This window comes from Mustela lutreola, chromosome 8, assembly GCF_030435805.1.
Source record: "Mustela lutreola isolate mMusLut2 chromosome 8, mMusLut2.pri, whole genome shotgun sequence".
Lineage (NCBI taxonomy): Eukaryota > Metazoa > Chordata > Mammalia > Carnivora > Mustelidae > Mustela > Mustela lutreola.
The window spans coordinates 21184580-21209576 of NC_081297.1; the positions used below are offsets into that span (position 1 = coordinate 21184580).

At 40.0% G+C, this 24997-nt stretch overlaps 1 protein-coding gene across 1 annotated transcript in view; it reads right to left on the reverse strand.

Annotated features, from left to right (window-relative positions):
- PLXDC2 (plexin domain containing 2) overlaps positions 1 to 22833 on the reverse strand; it is a 475164-nt gene extending 452331 nt beyond the window's left edge. The window contains exon 1 of the mRNA XM_059183993.1: positions 21747 to 22833. Within this exon, the coding sequence (XP_059039976.1) occupies positions 21747 to 21858 (112 nt within the window). The 5' untranslated portion in view covers positions 21859 to 22833. The remainder of the gene's footprint in view (positions 1 to 21746) is intronic.
- Between the last annotated feature and the right edge of the window lie 2164 nt (positions 22834 to 24997).

The following is a 24997-nucleotide window of genomic DNA, read 5'->3' on the forward strand; positions in this document are numbered from 1 at the left end:
ACACCCTACTGAGCAGGGAGCCTGATGTGCGGCTCAATGTGGGGCTTAATCCCAGAACCCTGGGATCATGACCTGAGCCAAAGGCAGACACTTAAGGACTGAGCCACCCAGGCGCCCCATCTAACAGACCTTTTTGAGCACGCTGCCATGACACTCTTAATTCCAAAACAGAACAACAATGAAAACAAAGCCTCACCAGTGTTAAACGCAACACATATAAAGCTGTATTACGTAGTTAATAGTCAAAATACTTCCCAGAGTAACTGAAGGCTTTCGTATTTTTTAGAGCCATCTGTTTTTTACTATCCACCCAAGACATAAAGCAACTAATAAGTCCACAATTATTAAATGCACAAAGTAAAAATTGTACACCAATTTACCAATTAATTTTATTGAATACTAACCCAAAGATAACTGGTCATCTTAATGAATAATAATTTTGATTGGTGTCATTAGTAAACCTCTTTATTGGAAGACCTTCGGAACAAAAAAACACCCACACTCTTAAATAGAAGGTTTTAGAGTAAATGGTACACACTATTGGCTTTACAACACTAAGACAGTATAAATCATAGAAAGTTTACCTACATATATATAAAATCAAGAAAATTAGAATTTCTTGACTATGATCAAGAAAGACATTTATGTAAGTAATTGGAAAAGGTTAAAGAGAAAGTTCACTACATAATTGTCTGTGGGGTGGCAGGGTAAGAGTTTCACTACCTGCTCTCACTACCTATGTTATCTTAGACAAGTCTCTTCATATCCTAACTTCTTTTCTCTTATTGATAAAAGCCAGTGTTCATAGCAGCATTATTCACAATAGCTAAAATATGGGAGCAACCCACATGTGCATTGATGGATAAATGAAAAGCAAAAGGTGTAATATACATACAAAAAGGAAGGAAATTCTGGCACATGCTACAACATGAAGGGACCTTGGGACATTACGCTGAGGGAAATAAGCCAGTGACAAAAAGACAAAGACAAATATTGTATGATTCCACTTATCTAGAGGAGTCAAAATCAGAGAAAGAATGGGGGTGGCCAGGGCCAGGAAATTAGTGTAAAATGGTTACAGAGTTTCAGTTGAGAAAGACGGAGAGTTATAGAGATGGATGGTGGTGATGGGTATTACAAATGCATTTACTACTACTGAAATATTCACTTGAAAATGATAAAGACGGTAAATTTTATGTTATGTGTATTTTACAATAAAAAAATGGGGTGAAGAAGTCAATGGATCAGTATAGAGAGTAAGTACAGTATTACATGGTAAAATGTTTTGGAGACATACAAGTGTGTAGTGCCTTTTCATTTTGCCTCCTCCACCTTTCTTCCTTCTGTAAACGGAGCTGCCTCTAATCCCAGCTGACCTCCATCTGCACATCTGCAAGAAGAGAGCATTCCTCTAACAAACAGTAGTTCAGAACCTGCGATGGGCCAAGCCATGGGATCCAGCAGTGAGCAGTAGACCAGGTCCCTGCCATCAAATGGTAATGGAAGGACAGTAAGGGGAAAAGACAAAGAAACAAAAGTTTTAAGTGTGGAGGGAGGTAATATCAAAGAGTGGCTACTGTCTAGTGAGTAGTCAGCAAAGCCATTATGAAAAGATGACATTTGAACTGAGGCCCAAGTAACAAGTAGGACTCCGAGGAAGACATGAGTGGGGGCCCTATTCTGCAAGACAGGAAGTAAACAATAAATAATCGTGGTTTGTGATGAGATCAAAGAGGTAAGTGGGCGCTTGTAAATAAAAGGCCATGGAAAAGAGAACAGATTTTATATTTCTATTAATGGGAAGGCATCAGAAGTCTTTAAGCAAGAGAGCACCATGACTGAATTTATACCGTGCAAAAATAAGGTGTCATGGAACCTGGTCTCCTGGTCACAGGGCCACAGTTCTGAGGTGGACAATGCAGTCCTTTTCCAGAACTTTTGACCTTGGGACTAGAAATGTATCAGGCCAAGCCATTTTGGAGTAGCTGAGGCCTGAGGGCACTCACTCTGTGTTCTGTCATGTGGACCAGTGAAGCAGAAGGAGCCTGCTTAGAGATGAACAGACAGGCACAGAGATGACAGAGAGTCTCTGAGAGTCCCTGTGGCCTGGTCACATTGTTCTTCTTGGGCTCTGTGAGACCTCCCCCCAATTCCCTGCTTTGAGTTAGTTCAAGTTGGATTTCTCTCATTAGAGAATTAGATGCAATTATCATTGATGTTGTTACTGTAACTGTGGGTTACATAAAAAAGCAGCAGTCTGCATACATTGTGTACTTACATATTCCAGTAACTCTGTGGTACATTATTTTTTTTTAAAGATTTTATTTATTTATTTGACAGAGATATCCCAAGTGGGCAGAGAGGCAAGGCAGAGAGAGAGGAGGAAGCAGGCTCCCCACGGAGCAGAGAGCTCGATGTGGGGCTCGATCCCAGGACTCTGGGATCATGACCCGAGCCACCCAGGCGCCCCGTGGTACATTATTTAAAGAAACTAAGAATAGTGAGGCAAGGTAGCTCAAATGACAGCCCAAAGAAGTGGTGGGGCTGATTTCAAACCCATGTTTTTCTGACTACCAAGTGTTCGCCAGAACTCAGCACCACCAGCAGCTTCCATCTGTGACCCGGACCATCCTGTGGCAGGATGGGACCCGACAGGCAGAACAGGAAAGGAAAACCAGCAGCAGGCAGTTAACTCTTGCTCCCAAAAGGGCAAGTATTGAACAAGGAAGATCACGGAATCCCTTATCTCCCAGGGTCCAAAAAAAAAAAAAAAAAAAAGGTAAATCTATACACAAGTATTGACTTAAACCCCAATGCCTATTGTCCCTTCTTTCAAAAGGGTGTGTAATTGCCTAAGAGACAATACTTACAAAGATGGCAATTAAAAAATGAAACATACAACTGATTACCAAATTAACAGGTGCTCATAAAACGTGAGGGAACTAAAAAAAAAAAAAGAAAAGGCAAAGAAACGTGAGAAGACGTCACAGCAGGCTTTCTGATAATCATGGAAGGGACCAGATGGAAGGTACCTTGAGTTGTTTAATATCAGTCTGATGTTTCAATCTTTATAAGAACAAATATTTGAAGTAAATTTACTTTACACTTTTCAAAATTGTTTCAAAACTTTCATTAAGCTAAGAAGACTAACAAACTGATTTGTCTTTTTTATTGGGTCATATATACACTTGATCCCAAATTTCAAATGTTGTATTTGTTACTACATGCTGGAAAACACTATAGAGTTGAAGTTAACAAGTAGTATGTAAAATATCAACAATGGTGTTGTTTTAATTATTTTATACATAAATAAAGCATAAAAAAATCTATTCTAGAGAAACAAGTAAGTATTGAGAGATTAGAAGTTTTACTACGAAAGTGTCACCTAAATTCACTGAATTATAACCTTTCTTTCCTTGATTTTTTTTTTTCCTGTTTCACCAGAATGGAAGTATTAGAAAAACTAAATGGTTTTATCATGGTGAATTTTTTACTAATGTCTTAAATATTAAGGGTCTTCACTGAACAAGAAATAAACCGAACAAAAACAAAAATAAGAGGACCGTATTTCTGATTTCCAGGAAAGTTTATGACAAAGCAATTTACATGGACAAACAATGATAAATGACCTAAGAGGTTCAGTTTCATGCTGAAGTGTCACTCTAGATGCACGCACATTTCCATTCTGCATTAGCATTTCTTTATGTCCTACAAAGCAATTTTCATGAATTTTGCATTTTGTTGTTTTGCTCTTTGCAATACATTACAAAATTTTAAAAGGATAGATAATTTAAGAAAACACAAAGTAAGTAAGGACCTTATGGCTCATTCACAAATACCATTGAATTATCAGAGCCTGATCTAAGCCATGCCATTTTTCATTTTGTACTTCCCTCCCCACTCATTGAGTTCCCATCTCCCTCCTCCACCTCCAAACACACACACACACACACACACACACACACGCACACACACACACTGAGGATACAAAGCAATGTTCCAATTACTAGAGAAACAAACTTATAATCTTCCTTGAAAGACAGCCTACAGATGAAGGGTTTATTTGTTTCAACCTTTTTTTTTTTTTTTAATTTCAAACTTGCATAAGCTTGATTTTTTTTTTTTAATTTTTTTTTTAACTTCAAGCTGGTCAGGAATGTCTTGCTGGGTAGCATGTTACGGTTGATAATAATCAGTCCTTTTAAACTCTTCTAGCAGTTTTATAAAGCAACTCTTACCTTGAAGGCAATTTTGGAAGGAAATAAATACCTCTTTCATAAGACTTTGCCAGTTCTTAGTGAGAAGAGAGTTCCAAAGTTTTTATGAAAAAATATTTTGACCCTTACTTCCTTGGTTTCTTATACACAAATAATTGTTAGGTTAGGTCACAAATATTTATTGAGCACCTACTATGTGCCATGCATGGTTTTAATCACTATAAAATTCATCTTGAAAACAGCCACAAAAATTAATTACAGTGAGAGAAAGCATCCCTCTTTTCTTAGTTTATGAGTTGAATTCCTGGCCTCCCTATTGATAAAAGAACAATGAAGCCATTACTCTTTTTCCTTCAGGGTGTGACACTGGCTTAAAATTTTAAAAATTTCTGAAACTTAACAAACTGTCTTAAATATGCTTTTCTATAATACAACTATTATTAATCATTTTATGACTATTTTATAGCCCAGACTTAACTGATAAAGGAAACATTCATTTTTCTTGCTGCTATTGATGAAATTCCTGCTTAAGTTGAAATTTTCTTTCCCTTTATTTGAGATATTTCATGGATATAAAGATCTGGGGTTATACAAATGTGATGTAATCTAAGTTTTCATTAAATTTTTATTAGCTATCACAGCAAGTTTTTCACATGTTCTACAATAAAGTATTCCTCAAGTGAAGCTGTATCCTCCGAGAGATAACAATTCTAACAGAGTATATTGTATTTGTAACATACTCATATTCTCAAGCCGCCCATCTATCTACTGGCGTCCTCCTCCATACCTATGCACAGATCCCCAATGCTAGCCAAACTCTCTCTTGTCCAGATGTTCCCCTCTGGCTACTTCCTCTCCATCATTCCTTTCTCAGCCATTTTTTTTTTTTTTTTTAAGATTTTAGTTTTGTCCATGTGTCTATTTCCTTCACTCACCTTCACAACTTACCATACTGAAATTTGTCACCCATTCGCCCCCACTCATCTATCCAAACCACTCTTAATAAACTCGCAGATGATCCCTCTTTGCCAGCTCCAGTGATCTGGCTTTTCCTCCCTCTCCGGGTTGCACTCCTCCTTCTCCCTCCTGGGCTCCTTCCCCCATTCACTCTTCCCAGACCACACTCTCTAGGACAGAGATCTCACCCTCCACTTCTATCTCTTCATGCTTCTTGTCTGGTTTCCAACACCACTAATCCACTGATGATTCCACATCTCAATCTCATCCACCACCTCCACCTGGTAGAGCTGATCTTTCTACTGGGATGCCCCATAAGCATTTCAGTACTTGACAATTTTAAAGCTGAACCCATGTTTCTGTTCCCTCAAGAACCTGGGAATGTCTCCCCTCATTGGAAGCCTTCATCATTTTCCATTCTTATTAATCCAGCAATTCCTAAATCAGCAGTCTCCAGGTCTACGCCTTCCTATGTGTTCTCCAGACCAGAACTACAGACCCTTGTAAAAGACCTAGTTGAGCCTGTCATTTAGCTATTAAAAATCTGTCATTGTCCGGTTGTCACTTTCAGGAGTGAGTTTCCATATCTGTCTTTGGTAGACAAGCCCCTTCTTAGCCTTGTAAACTACCCTTTCCCTATAGGCAACTGATCTCCCCAAAGAGCACACAGTTTTCTAACCTTCAGGTTGTTCTCTCTGGAATGTGTACCCACCTTCTCCAAACTCCTAATTAATGCTTACACATACTTCAAAGCAAAACTGAAACACACTTCCAGGAAACCTTTCCTGACCATCTGGTCTAAGTCCTTTGCCCCAGAGCTTGCTCTCCGCTGCACGCGCGCACACACGCACACACACACACCCCACATTCTCTTAGAACTTCCGGTTAATCTCCTATATTCAATACTACACTGTAACCCCTACCTGGCAAGGTATATATATATATATATATATACATATATATATATATATATATTTCCCCCTTTACAGCACAGATAGAACGTATCCAGCAAATGGTGGCCAAATGAATAAATCATTTTCCTGAGAACTAAACTTCACTATCAACACCAATATAATGCCATATTAATTTCAATTTATTTCAGTCCTATCTGTCATTTTGAAACAATGACAGAGTAAGTCAGTAGCTTCCAATTTATGAATTAATCCAATTGGATAATTTGGATTATCTTGAAAGATTATATTCACTTCTGATAATATTAGCCAACAACGCATCAATAGAAAGGTATTAAAATGGTATCCTAGGCACTATACGCTACACACATGGGCATAAAATGAATATTGGTTTGATTTTCACAGCCTACCTCCCTTTCTGCTTACTGTCTGCCTCCCAGCCTGTCTTTGCTATTCCTGTTGTTTTACCTCTGTAAGCCTTCCACCTTGACATACACATACATCCCTACACACTTCCAGTGACTTCATGCTGACCTTGGTCTAACCAGGGGGCATGCCTGTCCCAGTCTGATCCTAAACACTCTATCTCTTTACTACATCTATTTTATATAGGTTTCAAATAGAAAGACCATGGCCCTTCCTCTTGATACTGAAATTTCCCAAGATAGACTACCTCAACAAAATGCCTGACTCTAAGTCAACAACCACTAACACATCAGTGCAGGAGACAGTAGTATATGAATGTTCCATTGCTCACCAGTAACACCATGAGTGCGCCCACCTCAACTAAAACACCAAAGGCCTCTGTATAGTCGTGGGAAAAAAACGCTAAATATGAAATACTCAGAGAGCTCTAGATTTTTAAAGACATCCATTCATTTCTTCTTTTGACATTTCTTATCTTCCCATTCACTGGTGAAATCTTATAACAGCTGTCTTGATCTTACACGTGTATTGCTTACTTTTTCAGAGACATTCACTCAGACACAGGTAGCATTTTGGATATCTGTATAAATAGGGCATCATTATGCAAAAAAAGTTAACTTGTCATCTAAGAGGACTGTGTAATCCCACACAGCAGTTTATGTATCCCTAGAAGCAAGTACATTAAGAAGGTCAAAGTATTATTTTCTTGCTTCAGTGTAGATGACACAGCATAATTTTGTTTTGTGTCCTCAGTCCAGGCCAAAACAAAACAAAACAAAATAAAACCTGCTTTGGGGGAGCTTCGTCTCATTTTACACAACATGGGTTTGTTAAAAATAAATTCTTTGCGTGTTCTTTTAATGCATGTTTTATTGGAATAGTGTTCTTCAAATCCAGATCTCGCCCTAGGCGATCACTGAGTGAGGGGGAGGATTCTGAAAAATAGCAATGCTTTGCATTCCCAAAGCTAGTCATGCAAGTCAAAGCCTGTTGGAGGTGCAGCCTGGGCGCCGCTTAATGTTCACACAGCCATCAGAGCAACTAACTGGCCTTGGTTTTTCTTAAACCTACAACACCACCAGCACACCCGGTTGTTACTAAGCTGGAGATGATATCTCTGGCAGCTTGAAATACAGATACCCCAATAATTAATATTTTTAAATTATTAGTGAAAGCCTCCTCAGACTGCTCACCATTCTGGAGGGAATTCTTTGCCTGGCTCTGCCTTACCGTTTTACTCTCGTTTATATTCCTCCCTCAATGTATTGCTCCCATACTTCTTTATTTCGAGGGTAATCGGACCAAATCTTTAGAATACAGAAATTTTTCAGCACAGTGATTGTGCTGGAATAGAGGACTAATTTTATTCCCATATTACAGAGGAAGAAATGAGGGCCTCGGGGGTTAATACTCCTTTTTAAAAATATTTTATTTATTTATTTGAGAGAGAGAGAGCATGAGAGGGAGGAGAGTCAAAGGGAGAAGCAGACTCCCAGCTGAGCAGGGAGCCCCACGTGGGACTCCATCCTGGGAGTCCAGGAGGATGACCTAAGCCGAAGGCAGTCGCTCAACCAACTGAGCCACCCAGGCACCCAGGGGCTAGTATTCTTGCACAAAGTCACCTAACTGGTAAATGGCAAAGCCAAGGTTTGGACCCAAGACTGTCTGGCATCAGAACATCCTCTAACAACCACAAGGCAACTGAATGTTGTCTCCCACAGAGCCTGTCCCCCACCTCGACCCTGCGGTCCTCCTCCGGCTTTGCTGCTCCCACAGGCACCTGTGTGTCCCTGCGTTACACTCATGCTTGTCACAGTTCTCCCGCGAGACTCATGCTACATTTGTGCTTGTGTTCCCCTGCGGACCACCTTCCTTAAGTGTAGAGACCATGTTTTATTTTTTATATAAAACAGTGAATTATCAAATTAAATTGACTGAATAAAAACATCTTCCATCTGAAATTATCCTGCTGGAGGAACAGCTGAAATAATATGAAAATTAGGCAATCTGAACTTTATAAAGGGATTTCAAATTATACTGTGAAAATGTCATATATTTTAAGCACACATCACACATAAGTACGTAACATATGGAAATCCCCAACTTACATATAAAGAATATGATTTAGAATGCCTAGGTTTCCAATTAACTTACAAGAGCGTATTTTACTCTAAGACATCAATTTATTCCTCTGCCCCATTAAAAACATTGATTACTTATTGGATAAATGAATGGACGAAGGAATGAATCAATGCCCTCATTGGAAGTAAAATAAACATCTATGGACCTCTACACAATAAGTAAGTAGAGGATTTTAACTGAAAACCTACCATGTGCTAGGTGCTATGTCTGAAATACAGTTTTATTATTTTCATTTTATTTTTAAATTCCTAATGGTCTGTAAAATACCAACAAAAAAGTATTAAGTGAAAAATAAATAAGTATTGGCTGTAGATAGATTTTGCCTGATTAATTTTTCCCCTTTTAATTCTAGGTACAGATTAATGGACTAACGAATGCTATGATATGATACCCATTAAAGAGTTAAAGCTTTCTCCTTTCAACTGCCTGGAACGTTTATCTATCCCCACAACAAAAAATAAAATAATAGGAAGTACAGGGCAAATGCAAGGAAGACACAAGATTAAACAAAAAGAAAGATTAGAAAAATAAGACCCAGGTAAGAGAATTTAATGTGCAAAATGTAAGAGGAACACAGTATTACTTAAGAAAACCTACAGGGCAGAATTTCAACCTGATATCTGAGATGTGAATTGTTTTAATGGTTAATGAGATGACACTCTACCAGATGAGCTAATACAGAAAAGTCATTTAACGAACATTTATCGAATGCTTTCTATTATACATCAAGTAATACGGAACTGTCAAGGAAAAAAAAAAAGGAAAGTAAAACATGGTTCCTACCCTCACAGACCTTACAGTTTAGTGGATGAAAGAGTCATTAAATACTTATTCAGATACCAATATAAAAAAAAAAAAATATGTAATTACGAAGGCTTTTCAGTGGCAAGTAATCAATCTCACCACAAAAACTGGAATTTTCAGGTTTACGCTATTGGGAAATCCCAAGACTGTCTACACAGGGCTTTAGACTTGCATCTTCCCAGTGCCATCACTGATGCATCCATCAGACACTCAAAAACAAAACAAAAACAAAACAGGAAGGGGTGAATTTGAACCTGGAGAGGAAAGCCAGGACCTGATGACTGATAGGCCTTGACTGTTTCCCTTGACTAAAAGGGAACGGTTAATTGACCTGATGTCCATGACACAGGGGCATTATCAGCAGCCACCTGAACACATGCTGAACTGTCTTGGGGAAGCATGACATTATGACAGAAGGCCCAGGAGAACATCGTAAAAGTCATAGAGAGGACTCTGGTCCCAAACACTGGTAAGGTGCTGTTTCCGACAGAAAGGGGTAAGAGATACTCAGCAAATAATACCAGCTGTTCATACCAGAAAACTAGTATAGACCAGAGAAAGAATTTTATGTTTCTAGGAAAACAATAAATAGACAAGGGTAATAAAAACGTACCTGAAGAATAGCAAATATAAGTTGTAGAGCAAACAGAGGACGTCGACCTGAACGCGGGTCAACTCCAGCAAGTGGGTCACATTCAGGGCTTTGAAAGGTGGCGACTCACACTCTCGAGTGCAGAATTAAGAGATACTTTACACTCTTTGGTAGAAAACAGTATTTAAAAGTCTTTCCAATGATTTGTATTTGGAATCCTTTTTTTTTTTTAAGTTTTTTTTTTTTTTTTAATATTTCATCTTAGAGACTATTTCCCAAGTTCCATCTTTAGCTTTAAGAGAACTGGAAATTAGGCAAATTATGCAAATAGCATGGTTCAATTAATTTTTATTTCATTGTTTATCCATATGTCCTTTTAAACTATGGAAGAAGCAAATGAACCAATTTTAATATTTTTTCAGGCAATTCAAGTTGCTGGTTTATAAATCATTGAATAATTAATTAATAAATGTCATTAATGAAAGTATGATCATTTAAGTTTCTGTTCTTCCTAGCTTAGTAAATGAGCTGATCATTCCTAAACCATTATTTCTAAATGAACTCTCAATTCTTCATAAAATCATGAAAATTTTCCCTTACTCCGTACTCACTCAACCTCTGGCTTGCCTATATATCTGACTCACTGATATTTAAATATGAGTCATCATGTCAAGTTATGATGTAAAAATTCTGCTCAAAGAAATATGTAGAGGGGCGCCTGGGTGTCTCAGTGGGTTAAGCCGCTGCCTTCGGCGCAGGTCATGATCTCGGGGTCCTGGGATCGAGTCCCGTATGGGGTTCTCTGCTCAGCAGGGAGCCTGCTTCCTCCTCTCTCTCGCTCTCTCTGCCTGCCTCTCTGTCTACTTGTGATCTCTCTCTGTCAAATAAATAAATAAAATCTTTAAAAAAAAAAAGAGAGAAAGAAAGAAATATGTAGAAATTAGATACACAATTATTTGCCCGAGTAATAAACCTGAACAAATACTGTGTATCATACCAGTGGAACACTAACAAGATTCTTTTGTTGAACAAATTTTCAAAGAGGACTTCTATACTTGGAGCTAGTGATTCAGTGGTGATCAGTCCCACACGGCCTCTAACCTTGGGCAGCTCACATGACTCCACTTCCAGTGATGAGAAGTGTTAGGACGAGGACATTTAGTTGTCTAGAACTTGGAGCTGCCAAACAAACACTCATAACATTATTCAAGATGCCAAAAATCAAATCCAAGCTGAGACCTGAAGGACAAATAGTCAAAGAGAGGAGGAAGGTGTGCTCCAAGAAGAAGGAATGGCGTGTGCAGTTTCAGAGGGAGAGAGTGTGTGCTCAGGAAATGGGAGAGCAGGTGGGAGGAAGTGATGGGTTTGAATCCAGGGAGGCAAGCCAGGACAAAATTACTGAAGGCCTTGACTTTAGGGTGAGAGCAAAAGGAAGGCAGGAAACATTTTCAAGAGAGGAGTGACATAACTAGATTTTCATTCTAGAAAGATCTTTCAGGCTGTGGAATGAAGAATGGCTTCCAGCAGGACAAGGTTGGAGGCAAGGTATGAATCTATTGAAGTAAAGTGGACTAAAAAAAAAAAATGGTGGGCTGCCAGAGCCAGAAAAATAGAATGAGGGATGGAGAAAAGCAGTCTGGAGTCAGACATCAGGGCTTGGTTTTAAAAAATTGGCTTCCTATTGGCTGTGCCTATTTTACAAACCTCTCTCCTAAAAACAGCTTGACAAAACTGACATTGCACAAGCCTGGCTTCCTGCATAAAGCTGTTTTGCAATGTCCAGACAATGAGACTATAATCTGCAGAAGGACTTTGAATCATGCTTGTTTTTAAAAATATCTAAAATGAACAACAGATGTTAAAAAGATAACGAAGGCTAAATAACAAAGAAATAAAACAGACTGCCTGGCTTGTCAGTTTATTCCTGATTAAAAAATATCCAGATGAGTACACAGGAGTGCAGAGCAACAGCCCGTCAGGAGGAAGAGATGAGGTTAGGATTTGCAACTCAAGCAAATTATAACCCTTTAATTTATACATGCTTGTAGTCTGAAGAAAATCATAAATCTATTACCTTTAAATGGTAGTAATTTATAAAGTGTACTTTCTTTCGGTGTAAATCTCCCATGAAATTGATACTAATTGGCTGAAGAGCAAACATTAAGGAGAATCCTAAATCCAGGGGCTTTTACCATTCTCACCCAAGCTATTTCTTTTCTTTTCTTTTTTTAAAGATTTTATTTATGTGAGAGAGAGAGAGAGAGTGTGTGTGTGTGTGTGAGGGAGAGAGAGAGAGAAAGCACAAGTGGGACGGGCAGAAGCAGAGGGAGAAGCAGACTCCCCGCTGAGCAGGAAGCCCGCTGCGAACTCCATCCCAGGACCCTGAAATCATGATCTGAGCCCAAGGCAGACACTTAACTGACTGAGCCGCCCAGGCGCCCCACCTGAGTTGTTTCTTATGAAGGAGCAAACCTACAGTCTTGCCTGGAACTGCTGTGCTGGTCCAGAGAGGGTCACTAAAAGGGACACTGTACAAGTGTCACCATTTCCATGTATTATTTGCCTAGTCCTCACCCTTCATTTGTAGTAGTTTCCAAGGAGTTAGGAATGAACATTCTCCCCCTCCACTGAGTTACTCATTTTAGTTAACCTATGGTTTCCACCTGTATTTCCTAAGAAACAATTACAGATGTACCATTAGTTTCATGATGTGATCAGGAAAACACCACTAGTTCTCAATCTAAGAACACTGTTTCAACTCAAAAAGATCACTGCCAAACAGTCACTATTAATAGTTTGTCATGAAATGCCATAGTACTTGCTCTGGCTTTTAGATGCTATTGGAAAGAAGTTATATCGTCTCCAAGGTGTTTAGAAATTGAAATCTTTACTAAATGACCCTGAGATTTAATGTGACTTCAAAGTCCAACAGAGTTTTTAGTGAAATCTGGAAAGTTTACTCTAAACAGATAATGGAAAAGCAGAGTCTTCTAGAATAGCCAGGACACTTCTGAAGATCAAAAACAAGGAGGACAGGTTTGCCCAACCAGATATACTTATTATAAAGCAAAAGAAATTAAGATTGTGTGATAGCCATATAGTGATAGTTATCAGGGTTTCCTCCCCCACACCACTCTCCCCACTCCACCCCGCCGCCTGTATATTTGAAGTTCTTAATCTTGGAAGAACTATCAGGGCTTGTCCCAGGAATTATCTTTCATAGTGGAACATTCATAAGCCCAATAGCCCATGAATCCTGTCTTTAAAATATAAGTGGAGTAGCCCCTGCATAGGAACATGAAGACACATTGTAAGGAAACGGACAGCATGAGTATTCAAAACTGCACTGATTGGGCGCCTGGGTGGCTCAGTGGGTTAAGCCGCTGCCTTCGGCTCAGGTCATGATCTCAGAGTTCTGGGATCGAGTCCCGCATCGGGCTCTCTGCTCAGCAGAGAGCCTGCTTCTCTCTCTCTCTCTCTCTGGCTGCCTCTCCATCTACTTGTGATTTCTCTCTCTGTTAAATTAATAAATAAAATCTTTAAAAAAAAAAAAACTGCACTGATTGAATAACTACACTGATTGATGGAAGATGGATAAATCACTTGTGGGGGGAAAAAAACTGGAAGGCGATGAGGCAACTGTGGAAAAATTAGGACCAACACAAGTACATGTAATACCTGTGTATAAAACAGCAAGTGATGTTATTATTATTATATTGAAGTGGTGAATTATTACACAATTCAGTCCCAACCAAAAGTGTTTTGTGACACATTCATCAGTATTATGCAAGACTTGCCATATTAAGAAACATTACCGCAATACTCTGATATAGGAAATCGTTTTACATGTACTTCAGGTCAATTGAAATGCTTTCATAAAATTCACTAATTTGAATGGGAGAAATTTAATTTGAATAAAAGACATTTTAAAAACTATGCAAAATTTTAAATTCCAATTTACAAATCAAAACAGATGCAAATATACGTCACCCAAGATATAGGGTATCCTAAGATGTTAATTAAGCTATGAAAATAAAACACCAAGCAGTATCTTTTTAAATATAGCAAGAATGCCTTCAAACTAATGTGAAATGGCATTTTTTTAAAACTAGATGTCAACTTTATTTTTATAGAGCATCCAGAACTGTCAAATAGGTATAAAATACTCTTGAAATTTGTGTCATGTAAACAAAAAAACCTCGAATGATCCTCTCTAGTCCCACTTCAAACAAACAAGTATCAAAGAACAAAAATGCAAATATATAGTGATACATCTCTTCGTTCAACATTTATTTCTTAGTTTTTCATAGTTCAATTGTGAACATATAGTATGCTTTATCTAATTTTCAATGTGAAACTATGGACTAGCAAAATAATTGAGGTTTTTTTTTTTTTTTTTAATCAAATGTTCAGGACAAGATTCCTTCAAATAGGAATCCATTTGCGCCAAGAATATGATTTCAGGATATCAAAAATCATTCCACATATGTTTTCTCAGGAATATCTTGCAGTGCAGACTACAGTGATATGTTGAAGGAAAGGCAGAGCAGAAGAAGGGGAAGGAACAGTCAAAATAATCGGGTTCAATACCGGACTTGCTCCCTGTTATGCCTGCAGTAATTTCAGTGGGCTGTTTTGACCGAACAAGTGAATAAAAATACACCAGTTAAGCAATCAGATCTGTTGTGTCAGTGATAGCTACTGTCTATATTTGTTTCTGGAGAGAGTTAAGCAAATATGCATAATAGAAATACAACCTAGTAGACTATTTCACATCTTGAAAGTCATTATTATTTGTGAATTTCATATTCTAAAGTGATAAACTCTGCTTATCTTGCTTCTCTTTTAGGGTTTAGAGAAATAAGTATTTTATTGGATGTTGAGATCATGGTTTTCAGAGACAAAAAGTTGGCAGCTATTTACAGATAACACAGACACAATTAGCAAGTGTGTTACCCAAAACCAATACCTTAAAAAATGTCATTGCAAGCTGAATGTTCCATATTCCAACTGGACCAAGGAAAATATGATCCTGAGCAAAATAAACCAGGGTATACTTACCAAGCCTTGTGCTTAAAGAAAATACGTCGGCTTTACTTACACTTCTGCCATCAGTGAACACTTCAAGGAGTATGTAGAAAAGTGACTTTTAAAAATTCTGATTTTTATGCAGTTTATCCACAGGGCAAACTCTTTACATCCACTATATTCTCAAAGCCTCAATGAGCTAACAAGCACCTTACCTACAGGAGGAGACTTTGAGCAATATGATTCTATAAAAATTTTCCAATTAGCTAGTGAAAAATAGCAGATGAGTAGAGGGAGAAACCAAGCAAAAAGACTCCAGAAAAGTAGAAGGGAAGTCTGCAACCCTTGTCTTTATGACCCTCTCAACAAAAACCGCAGGCTGCTCTCTACTAGACATCTGAAGCCGTAACAGTGACCATCACAGATTTTAATTTAGAAAAGGAAGAGCGCTACTAGTGCTTACATCTGTTTGGGTGACCTCTGGAGGAAGGGATTAAAACTCTGGATTTCAAGGGAGGCCACAGAATTTCCAATTTCATATTCGTGTCTGCAATCTTTAACAGGTTACCCGAATTCCAGACAGGTCCCTGACAAGACCTCAAATTCTGTACAAATACCCAAATCGGTACCACTATTCCACATCTTACCACCTTCTTAATTAAAGAGGGCAAAATGAAAAAGATGCCAGAGAACAAATACAAAATGAGCTCAAAGTCCAGTTGTAACACAGTGTGGAGTATTTACTACATAATATACTATATAATTTATAAATTACTATATATAATACTATATGTTTACTATAGAATATCTAATATGCTGGGTTCTTCCCTCAGATATTATTGTGTTCATCTGACCAAGTAATATGTGTCACAATGAATACTGGCAGAAACTGTCTTGATAAAAGTATCCCTACTTAGTCTGTCATTCTTCAATAACTTCCTCAGTTGAACAGAACCATTGTTTGGAGGCTAGTGAGGGGAGACATTCTGTGTGAACCTTAGGGAAGAAAAAAGACTTCTCAGAGCACAATACTATGAAGACATAATTAAAGCTTTGAGAAAATGTGCTTAGACTAAAGGCAAAGGACTGGAATTAGATTAAAAGAAAGCTGAAAAGCAACAATAATATATAACCTTATGTATTACACTGATCACTCTTTGTTTACTTACTTCCCATCTCTCAAACAAATACAAGACCAGATTTTAAGTGAGGGAAGTTAGGCAAAAATAAATGAGTGGGAAAGAGAAGATGAAGCCCCAGGTAAGCTAGTCCACAAAAAAAAAAAAAAAAGGGGGGAACGACCAGAAGGTTTATACACTTGTTGGATGCGGGCTACAAATTGTGCTCTGAGCTTTCAAGAAACCAAATTTAAGAGGTAATGTATCTGATCACTACTCACAATATCCAGAAGGTAACAACAAATTCAATGAGAATAACAACTCTATTAATACAGAAGATTTCTCTCTTTCTCTTTCCTTCTGCCCTCACTACTCAGGGAGCAGTCACTGTGAAATACATTGCATAGTACCACCAATTCCACCCCTCCCAACAGCCACGATAACAAATTTATGAGACTGCTTTCAGCTTTTTTTAACTTTTTTTTTTTAAAGCCTCCTTCAGTGCAGGTTGATGGTATGAGGCCTGAGCACAAATCAATTCAAAAGTAATTTCACAAAGAACTAAAACTGTTTGAACTATTTAATAGTGTTAATCTCCACTGAAAACAATCACCTATATCGATATATATACACATACACATGTATGAATATATGCATATGCATTTTTATATTTACAAATGTAAATATATGTATATGATTTTTCATATATACACACACACATCTGTACACACATATATATAAACAGTAAAGCTGTACTCATTATCTTACAAGTGAATAACAATTTCAATACTTTGAAAATAATTTCCACCCATATTCCATCCTATACACACATACACACACACACACATACACACACACACACTGTACTTTAAGGTGTTAGATTAAGAACACAAGTAAAAATTCACTCAGAAACCAGAAATATAGTTGGGGGACAGAATGAACTTGTTAAAAGTTCTGTTAATAGAAGCTTTAAGGTAAGTACGATCTACCAGAAGCATTATGACAGTTCAGCAGATCTCTGAATTCTACTCTCTAGTTTTAAACAATTAATTCTGTGAAACCTATCTATACATTCATTTCCAACTGACTAATGGAAAAAGTCATAAATAGGGTAAAAAGAATATTTTTAAAAGTCTCCCAAGGTGACATTCAAGGCAACAGTTCAGCTTGAACCATAATTCCATTCGGTTCAGTCAGTCCAACAGCTGACTGAGCATTTCATGCATGCCTCTGTAGAGGACACAGGCGATTCAGAAATGAATGACAATGGACCCTGACCTCAAGAACATGATATATGGTCCAAAGAAGTATATGAAAGAGATGCAGAAATGGGAAGGGGGGGGAAAAAACAACAATAACAACAACTCTCACTCTAGGAAGCAGAGTCAAACAAGTGCCCTTAAAAAGGCAGAGAGTTCTCTGGAGGGTTCTAGGTGTTAGGGGAGATAAGCCTGTAAGGAAAAGTAAGACGGACAGAAGGAGGTGGACTAGGGAAGGACTAGTACATACCATAAACACTCAGGGAACATCAAGGGACCTCAATTAGAGGGTTCAAAAACAGGGAGAGAGAGAGAGAAGTGAAACAGTAGGTCTAGGCCACATGATCTCGAAGATCATGGTGATGAAACTGTATTTAATGTGGTAGGAAACATCTCGAGACTGCACACTCATGATCACAGCTGTGGATCAATTCATTAATCTTGAAAAATATACGGCTTCTACAATAGGAAATATCTTTCAGGAAGCAAAAACCGGACCAAACTAATGAATCCATGTTGTCTATATCTTTGCAGGAAACTATCTTATAGAGAAGAAACCTGTTTGGAGCAAATTAGTATCTTCTATTACTAAGTTTTACTCAAGTACATTCTACTTGATAAAAACCTGTTTCTGAAGATCATACTTAACAAATGCATACACTATCCTACTTAAAATAATTTTAAGTCTCAATACAGCCAAGAACTAAAGATCTTACCCAACCTTGGGCTTCAACTTGGATCTATTCTCTAGAGGAAAAAGGACTCTCACATTTTTTGTTTTAAAAATTTTTGCTTGCAATCGTGAATCATTGATTGATTAAAAATCAACCTGCTTTTAGTCCATTAATCTGACCCACATATACTTTATAGAGAATATTCAGTTCTGCTATAATTTTCTGTTCTAGGTATATATGCAAACGGAAAATTTATACTAATGACAGTAGGTCTCAACAGAGATACTCTCATAACTCCAAAAGGTAGTAATATCTCAAACTAAGTCTTTTAACTTCAATGAAAGCTGAAAATAATAGAAAAATGTCCCAACAGATAAACAACTAAAATAAATATGAATGACCTGCTAAAAGTAAAGTATTTCTCTCTAGTACACAGTAATATTAGAAAGTTTAAATAGTGGGAATTCCATGGAGTCCTAAACGATCTTTGCTCTCTCTATAGGAGTACTGAACTTCTTTGTTGCATTAAGATACATTTAAGAGTAATAACCAGGCCAAAACAACTCCGTAATATTAGGCCTTTTGTCCTCATTTAAATTTTAGAATTCTTTGAGACACTAATACATCCTTCTCCTTTGACACTGTTATTAGACTGTCTTTCAATCAATTTAGGATATAAAATGAATGACTAACAACACAGAGATAAAATCAGATTAATAGAATTTAGGATTATTCTAAGCTTATTTTTGTCTAAACATTGGGAGTTGAGAAAAACTAATATGGCAAATACTTCTAAGATATATATAGATTATGTTCAATCTCAAAAATAAATTCATTACATGATAATGAAATTTTAATCATAAAGGAAATATTTTAAAGCTACATTCTTGAGAATTCCACAATAATTTGTTAAAAATCTCCAACAGTGATGCAAAAAAGGTTATTTGGTTTTTTTCCACTATACAAGTACACCACAAGAATGTATTTGAAATATAGACTTTTACATAATAGGAGGTGCTATATAAATACTGAATGAATGGTTATTTTCAATTAACATGGGAAATAAATATATCACTATTACAAACTGCCACTCATTAACTTGAAATATCAAAAAATATTGCCCATAAGAAAAACAAAGTATTCAAGATCATTAATTTGAGACATTTGGGAAAGAATGGGAAGAACAGGAGAAAATAGCAGTTTCTCTGCCCTCTGGTGGCAACAGAATCAACTGCAGCATTTCTAAAGTAATGCATAATTAAATGCCCTGTTATGAAATCAGGTTTTTTCTCCCTGTGCCAAAATGTCTGTGATAAAAATCCTGGTTGCTACATGACAAATTTCAAGGCCACTGGACTTTTTAAAATTTCTTCATTTTGAACTTTTACCTAAACTATTTACAAGGGAAGTTGTTTTTTTTTTCTTCTATTTGTTTGCTATATTTTATATATTCAATAGGCTAACCATTTAACTCCAAGATTATTCAACTACATGTAGACTGACATCCAGTAAAGAAGCTACTTCAGTTTGCAATAAATCTCTAAAACATTTACTGAGAAATTTAAAACAATTCATTTTTTCCTCAATCCTATAAATATATGGGTTTCTAGAGTAATTTTCCACCACAGATACTAGTTTATAATTAGTCTGTAACACCTGTACATTTATGTTGAGCAATTTAGGCATTTTCTAATCCACAAAGCTTTTAACTATCTGGTCGATTTTAGAATGCAGTCTTTATTTCATTCTCAATTTAAGATATTAGAATACAAAATGTATTGTAAACATGTTCTTTTCTCAGTAACACATCGTTTATGAAAGAAGCTCAGAAAAAAAAAATATTTGCTGACCTTTATTTTATTTTTTACTGTAAATGCATTATTTACTTCCAGTGCCAAAGAAGTTTTCAAATAAACAACTTGGGATGTATTTGGTTACACACATCTCTAATGTCCTTTGGGATGAAGTAAATTGTTTTAAGCATCTACTTATTCCATGAATGTGGCTATGCCTTATCAATATTATAAGGCGAAAGTCTTATTTTTTAAGCCAATGAAATGTATCAGAGAAATAAACAAGAAAGAATAATCTACTGATATGATACCTAGTAAAGAACAACCTATGTCCATTTATGCAGAAAATTGCATGTGACAAAGACAAATCAGTATCAAAAATAGTGGAGTTCTAAGGTGTTTCAGTTTTAAAAGTGTCGTCATCATGTTCCCCTTCCTCCCAACCCACACACCCCTCCAATCATGAATTGGACCACAGAATCAGAATCTGTGCCTTCTCTATAAGCATTTACACCAGGGGCAGAGACAGTGCTTTAATAGATTTCTAGGTCTTGGATTGGTAAACTTCATTCAAGAACTTTCTCCAAGATTCACCTCACCTGGAATCCCCAGGCAACCTCGGTAGGCTTCCATCTGCGACTTTCATGTTTGACATTTGTGGACACCTGTATACTTTCTGAGGAAGCACTTAACCACCCCGCAACCCCCACCTTCAGAATTAAAACAAAACCTTGATTATTCTAATCTGAAAGTTTTTTTTCTTTTTTTTTTTTATTCCCCCTCCCAGTGTTTTTGTTCATTTCACCTCCTCTGGAAATCTAACCTGAGTTCACAAATTTCTGTCAAGGTCTCTCTCTCTCTGCCTGTTTCTTCACTTTCTTGCTGAGGGGCAGAAACGGTGAGGAGGCACCCAATTCTCAGTGGCCAGTGTCGCGGGAAGCACCAGGACCTCGGCTCAGCAGCACCTAGCCTAAGAGCCGGCAGGCCGTGGGTGGAGGGCTGCTCCGCGGGCTCCGCGCTGGTCCCGGGGGCGCGGCTCCCGGCTGGACGCGCACCTGGCTGGCATCCGCCTGAGCAGGAGACACTGCCACTGGGAAGATGCAAAGACCAGGTCTCCGCGTGGGGGCAACGCCAGGGCACTTGGACGAACCCCCGGCACGTTCAGGCCTGTCTGAGAAGCCGGACCGCGGAGGACAATGGGGGATAGGGATTGGTCTCCAGAGGCGCGCCCGTCCCACTTCTGCCCCCTCCACCCCTCCTCTGCGCCCCACCACACCTACCCCGCCCCACTTGCAGAGCCCGTTTAGCCCAGACAGCGAAAGGGAGCTAAGGCGGGGATAGCCTATGGAAAGAAGGACTGGCCACAGTAAATTTTCTCCAGCTGGTGGGGGAACCCTGCAATACCAGGCTGCCACGACGTCCCCCACCCACAGCCCCCATCACGCACTGGCTTAGTTTGTCGCGGCAGCAGGGAAGCAGGAGGAGCCAGAGGGGAGACTGCCCAGGGATGCCAGTTCCCGAGAGAGAGATCTACAGAAGGAGGTTTGCTCTTACACACCAGAGCCCTCTCTCTGCGACTTGGCGAGACGGTACCACCCCCTGTCGCTCAGGTGAAGGAAACCTGAAATGCTCAAGAAAACCCCCAGTCCCCTTCTCTAACCATTCTTTTCCCCATTCAGAAAGTCCGAGTTTACCCGAAAAGCAATTGCAGTAACTTTCCCAAGGGCAGACATCTAAAGTGGGGGGTGGGTTGAGAATGGGGGGTGGGGGGCGTTAGCGAGGTCTTCAGTGGCTCACAAAATCAACAAGCAAAAGTGCATCTTACCATTGATTTGGTTTCCAGGGTCCCCTTCAGTGAACTGAAACCGGTCCATTAAAAAGTGGCAAAGTAACACAACTCCGGCAGCGGCCAGGTCGGCCCTCGGGAACCTCGCCATGCCGCCTCCGCGACCTCCCTCCCCCTCCCGCCGGTCGTTCCTCCGCGCCGTGTGCTCGGGGGCTCCGGGTGGGAATGGGGACCGTGGGGGACGACGGGCAAAGCTCCGCGGACCGGTCTTGGCTGAACCTGGAGCCTCTGTAAATTTCGATGGGATTTCACACTCAGGAGCTGGGAAGAGGAAGAAGGGAGAGCGGGGGGGGGGGGGGGGGAGGGGGGTGCAGTTCTCTCTGGACCTCCGGGTCTCTCTTCGCAACTTGCCACAACACTCGCTGCCCTCACCCCAGACACAGGACAGCAACTGCGGGGAGGAAAGGCCACTTGCAGCCGGGTCTCGCAAACTCTCGGTTCCGCACAGGCAGCGCCACCGGGGTCCCTGGAGACAGTGACTTTCGAGCCCCCGCGATACGCTCCACTGGGTTCAAAACAGATCTAATTCCACAGCCAGCGCGGCTGCCTTCTCCAAATCCAAGAGGGCTGTCGGCTCAGAAGGAACTTTCCCCAATGTTGGGACGGCCCCCGTGGGAGGTTTGGGTTTGCGGGAAGGGGGTTAATGTGGGCTGGCGAAACCCCTCCGACAAGTTTTTCTTCTTTTCTTCGCCCGACGCAGGGCGCGCGTCCTTTCTCGCAGCCGGAGGGATGGGCAGCCTTAAAGAGCTGAGCCCAGGGAAGGCTAGGGCTGCAGCAGTCTGAGGTCCGAAGCCAGGGGGGGAAAAATGTGTGTTTGAAAAAAAGAAAAGGAATGGGGGAGGGGGAGGAAGAAGAAAGAAATGGGGGGGGGGGGGCGGGGGAAGTCAGGCCGAACCCTATCGGGAAAGGGTTCCTCCTGGTTTAGGAGGAGGTGGCCACAAGCCTCGCCGAGCCCGGGGAGTTTGGTGGCGGAGGAGGCGCCACCGCCGCGGAGCTCCCCCGCGCTTCTGCTCCACACTTTGGGGAGGGAAGGCAGTTCGCAATTTGCCAGATCTGCCGCTGCACCCTCCTCCCTCCTCCCTCCTCCCTCCCCCTCGCTCCTTCAGGCTTCTCCCACCTTCCTCCCCGAAACCGGCAGCTAGCACCGACCTGTCCAATGGCTGCACTTTCCTCGGAGCTGGCAGAGGAATCGCTGGGAGATTAAGCCGGAGGAGCAAAGCAAGGGGGAGTGAGAGGGCAACTCCAGCCCGGCGCGCCCCCAGCAGCCGGCTGGCCAGAGTCGGGAGAGGAGGCGAGGGAGGCAAGCTAGGAGGGGAGCGCCGGGCTGCACCTCCGCGCCGCCGGGGCGCCATCCTGCACCCAGCTCGTGGCCTTTGCAGCCCCACCTGCGGTGCCTTCGCCCATCTGGCCCCCACGCTGCCTTCGCGCACGACTGCGGGAGAATCGTGGTCCCGCACCATGCTCAAAGATGCCAGCGGCTGGCGGGATCTTCCTGGGCGCTAAAGGGTTAATTACAGTTCGCCATTCCCGGGAGGGCTCGTGTAGCTGTGGTTGGAGTGTGAAGAAAGCAAACCCGAGAGAGTTCAGCTACTGACCCCGAGAAACCCTTTCGGACCCCAGACCTTCCAGACGGGAGGAGGAAGGTAGCACGCGGGAGCGTGGTCCCCCTGCCGCCGCCGCTTTGTAAAGTGTCCGCCGGAGGGAAAGCGAGAGTTTAAAGAAACAGGAGGCCCATTGAATTTCCTACTCGGGCTTTAACAGGCTTTCGATTGCTGGATTGTTTTTGTAGTTGGTTGTTTTTTTTGTTTTTTTTTGTTTTCTTCTTCAGCTCCAGGATGTGTTTCGGAGTTAACCCTTCCCAGCCCTCGCACTAGTTTACATCTTATTTTGCTTAGTTAACCTCAGTTAGAAGAGACAAAAACAAAGAAAGATGGCAAAGAATATTGGTTAAAAATATAGATTCTAGAACCAGAGTATGAAGATTGGAATTCCGCCCCCTCCCACTAAATAGCTATATTTGACTTCAAGCACTTAATCTCATAGTGCCTCAGTTCCTCATCCATCCAATGGGGACAACTGTAGTAATGCTCTTATAAGGTTGTATTTAATTCAAAGAGTTATTACTAGATACTCAACTGAAAACCGTGCCGGTGCAAAGCACAAGAGTTTGTTTCTTAAAAGAGACAGGAGAGGGAAAGGAGGGTCCTCAATCAATGAAGTTTGCTTCACTGTTCTTAAATTCTAGGGGTCATATTAGTCTATTCTTGCCCACTCTGTTCCATGCTCTGAATAGTTTAGGGAGGCTACTGATTAGCACCTGTGAACAAAAACAACATAATTCATAATGGAGTCAGCAGCAATGAAGGGAACGTTCTCACCCAGCACATACCACTCTTTGCAGCCTTCTTTATGTACTACTTTATCTACCTGAGGAGGAAGAAGAAGGATTTTCTCCTTGCTCAGAAATAACCTAGAAGAGAAAGAAACTGCCACAACTCAGCCAATGAGAAGCTGCAACCCCGAACTCTTGCTCTCAAAACATCTCAAAACAACCAAATCCCTCCTGCCTTCTACAAAAGAGAGCCCCTGTCCTTTGTTCTTCAGACATGCCTTTGATTTATCATAGCTTGCAGGTCCCAAATTGCAACTCCCCTCCTATTCCCAAATAAACTTTTCTTTGCTGGTTAAGTAACTGGTAATTTTATTTTTAAGGCTGGCAGACCTTAAATTTTGTCACAAAACCCACTGCAAGTGGATCCAGATAATCAAACTACTCTGCTAATTTGGGGCAGAAAGAATGGCTCTCTCATGGTTACTTAGCTGGTGAGAAGGGAAGCAGGAAATGCAACATGTTTTCCATAATCTCATACCCAATTTGCTATTTATATCAGAAATATATATGTATACACACATATGTATATAAACATGTTACCTATATGAACTTTATTATTCTAAGGCCTTTGCTCTCTCCTGAGCTTTCTCGCAACTGGTTGATTTCCGCCTCACCTTAATTATAAAAACTGGTTCTTTTATTTCTGCTCAAATGAGAGCTTTCAAATTCTTTGTAACATTACAACCAAATCTGAGTATCTGTGATACTTATTTGTTTAATATTAAGTTGGAAAACAATTTTCTAGTCAAAATTTGTTTGTTGTTTAATGGATGTTGAGTTTTTTGTCTACATTCCTAGTGCGGTCGCTACTTCATGAATCCATTAAAAAGTTTCCCAA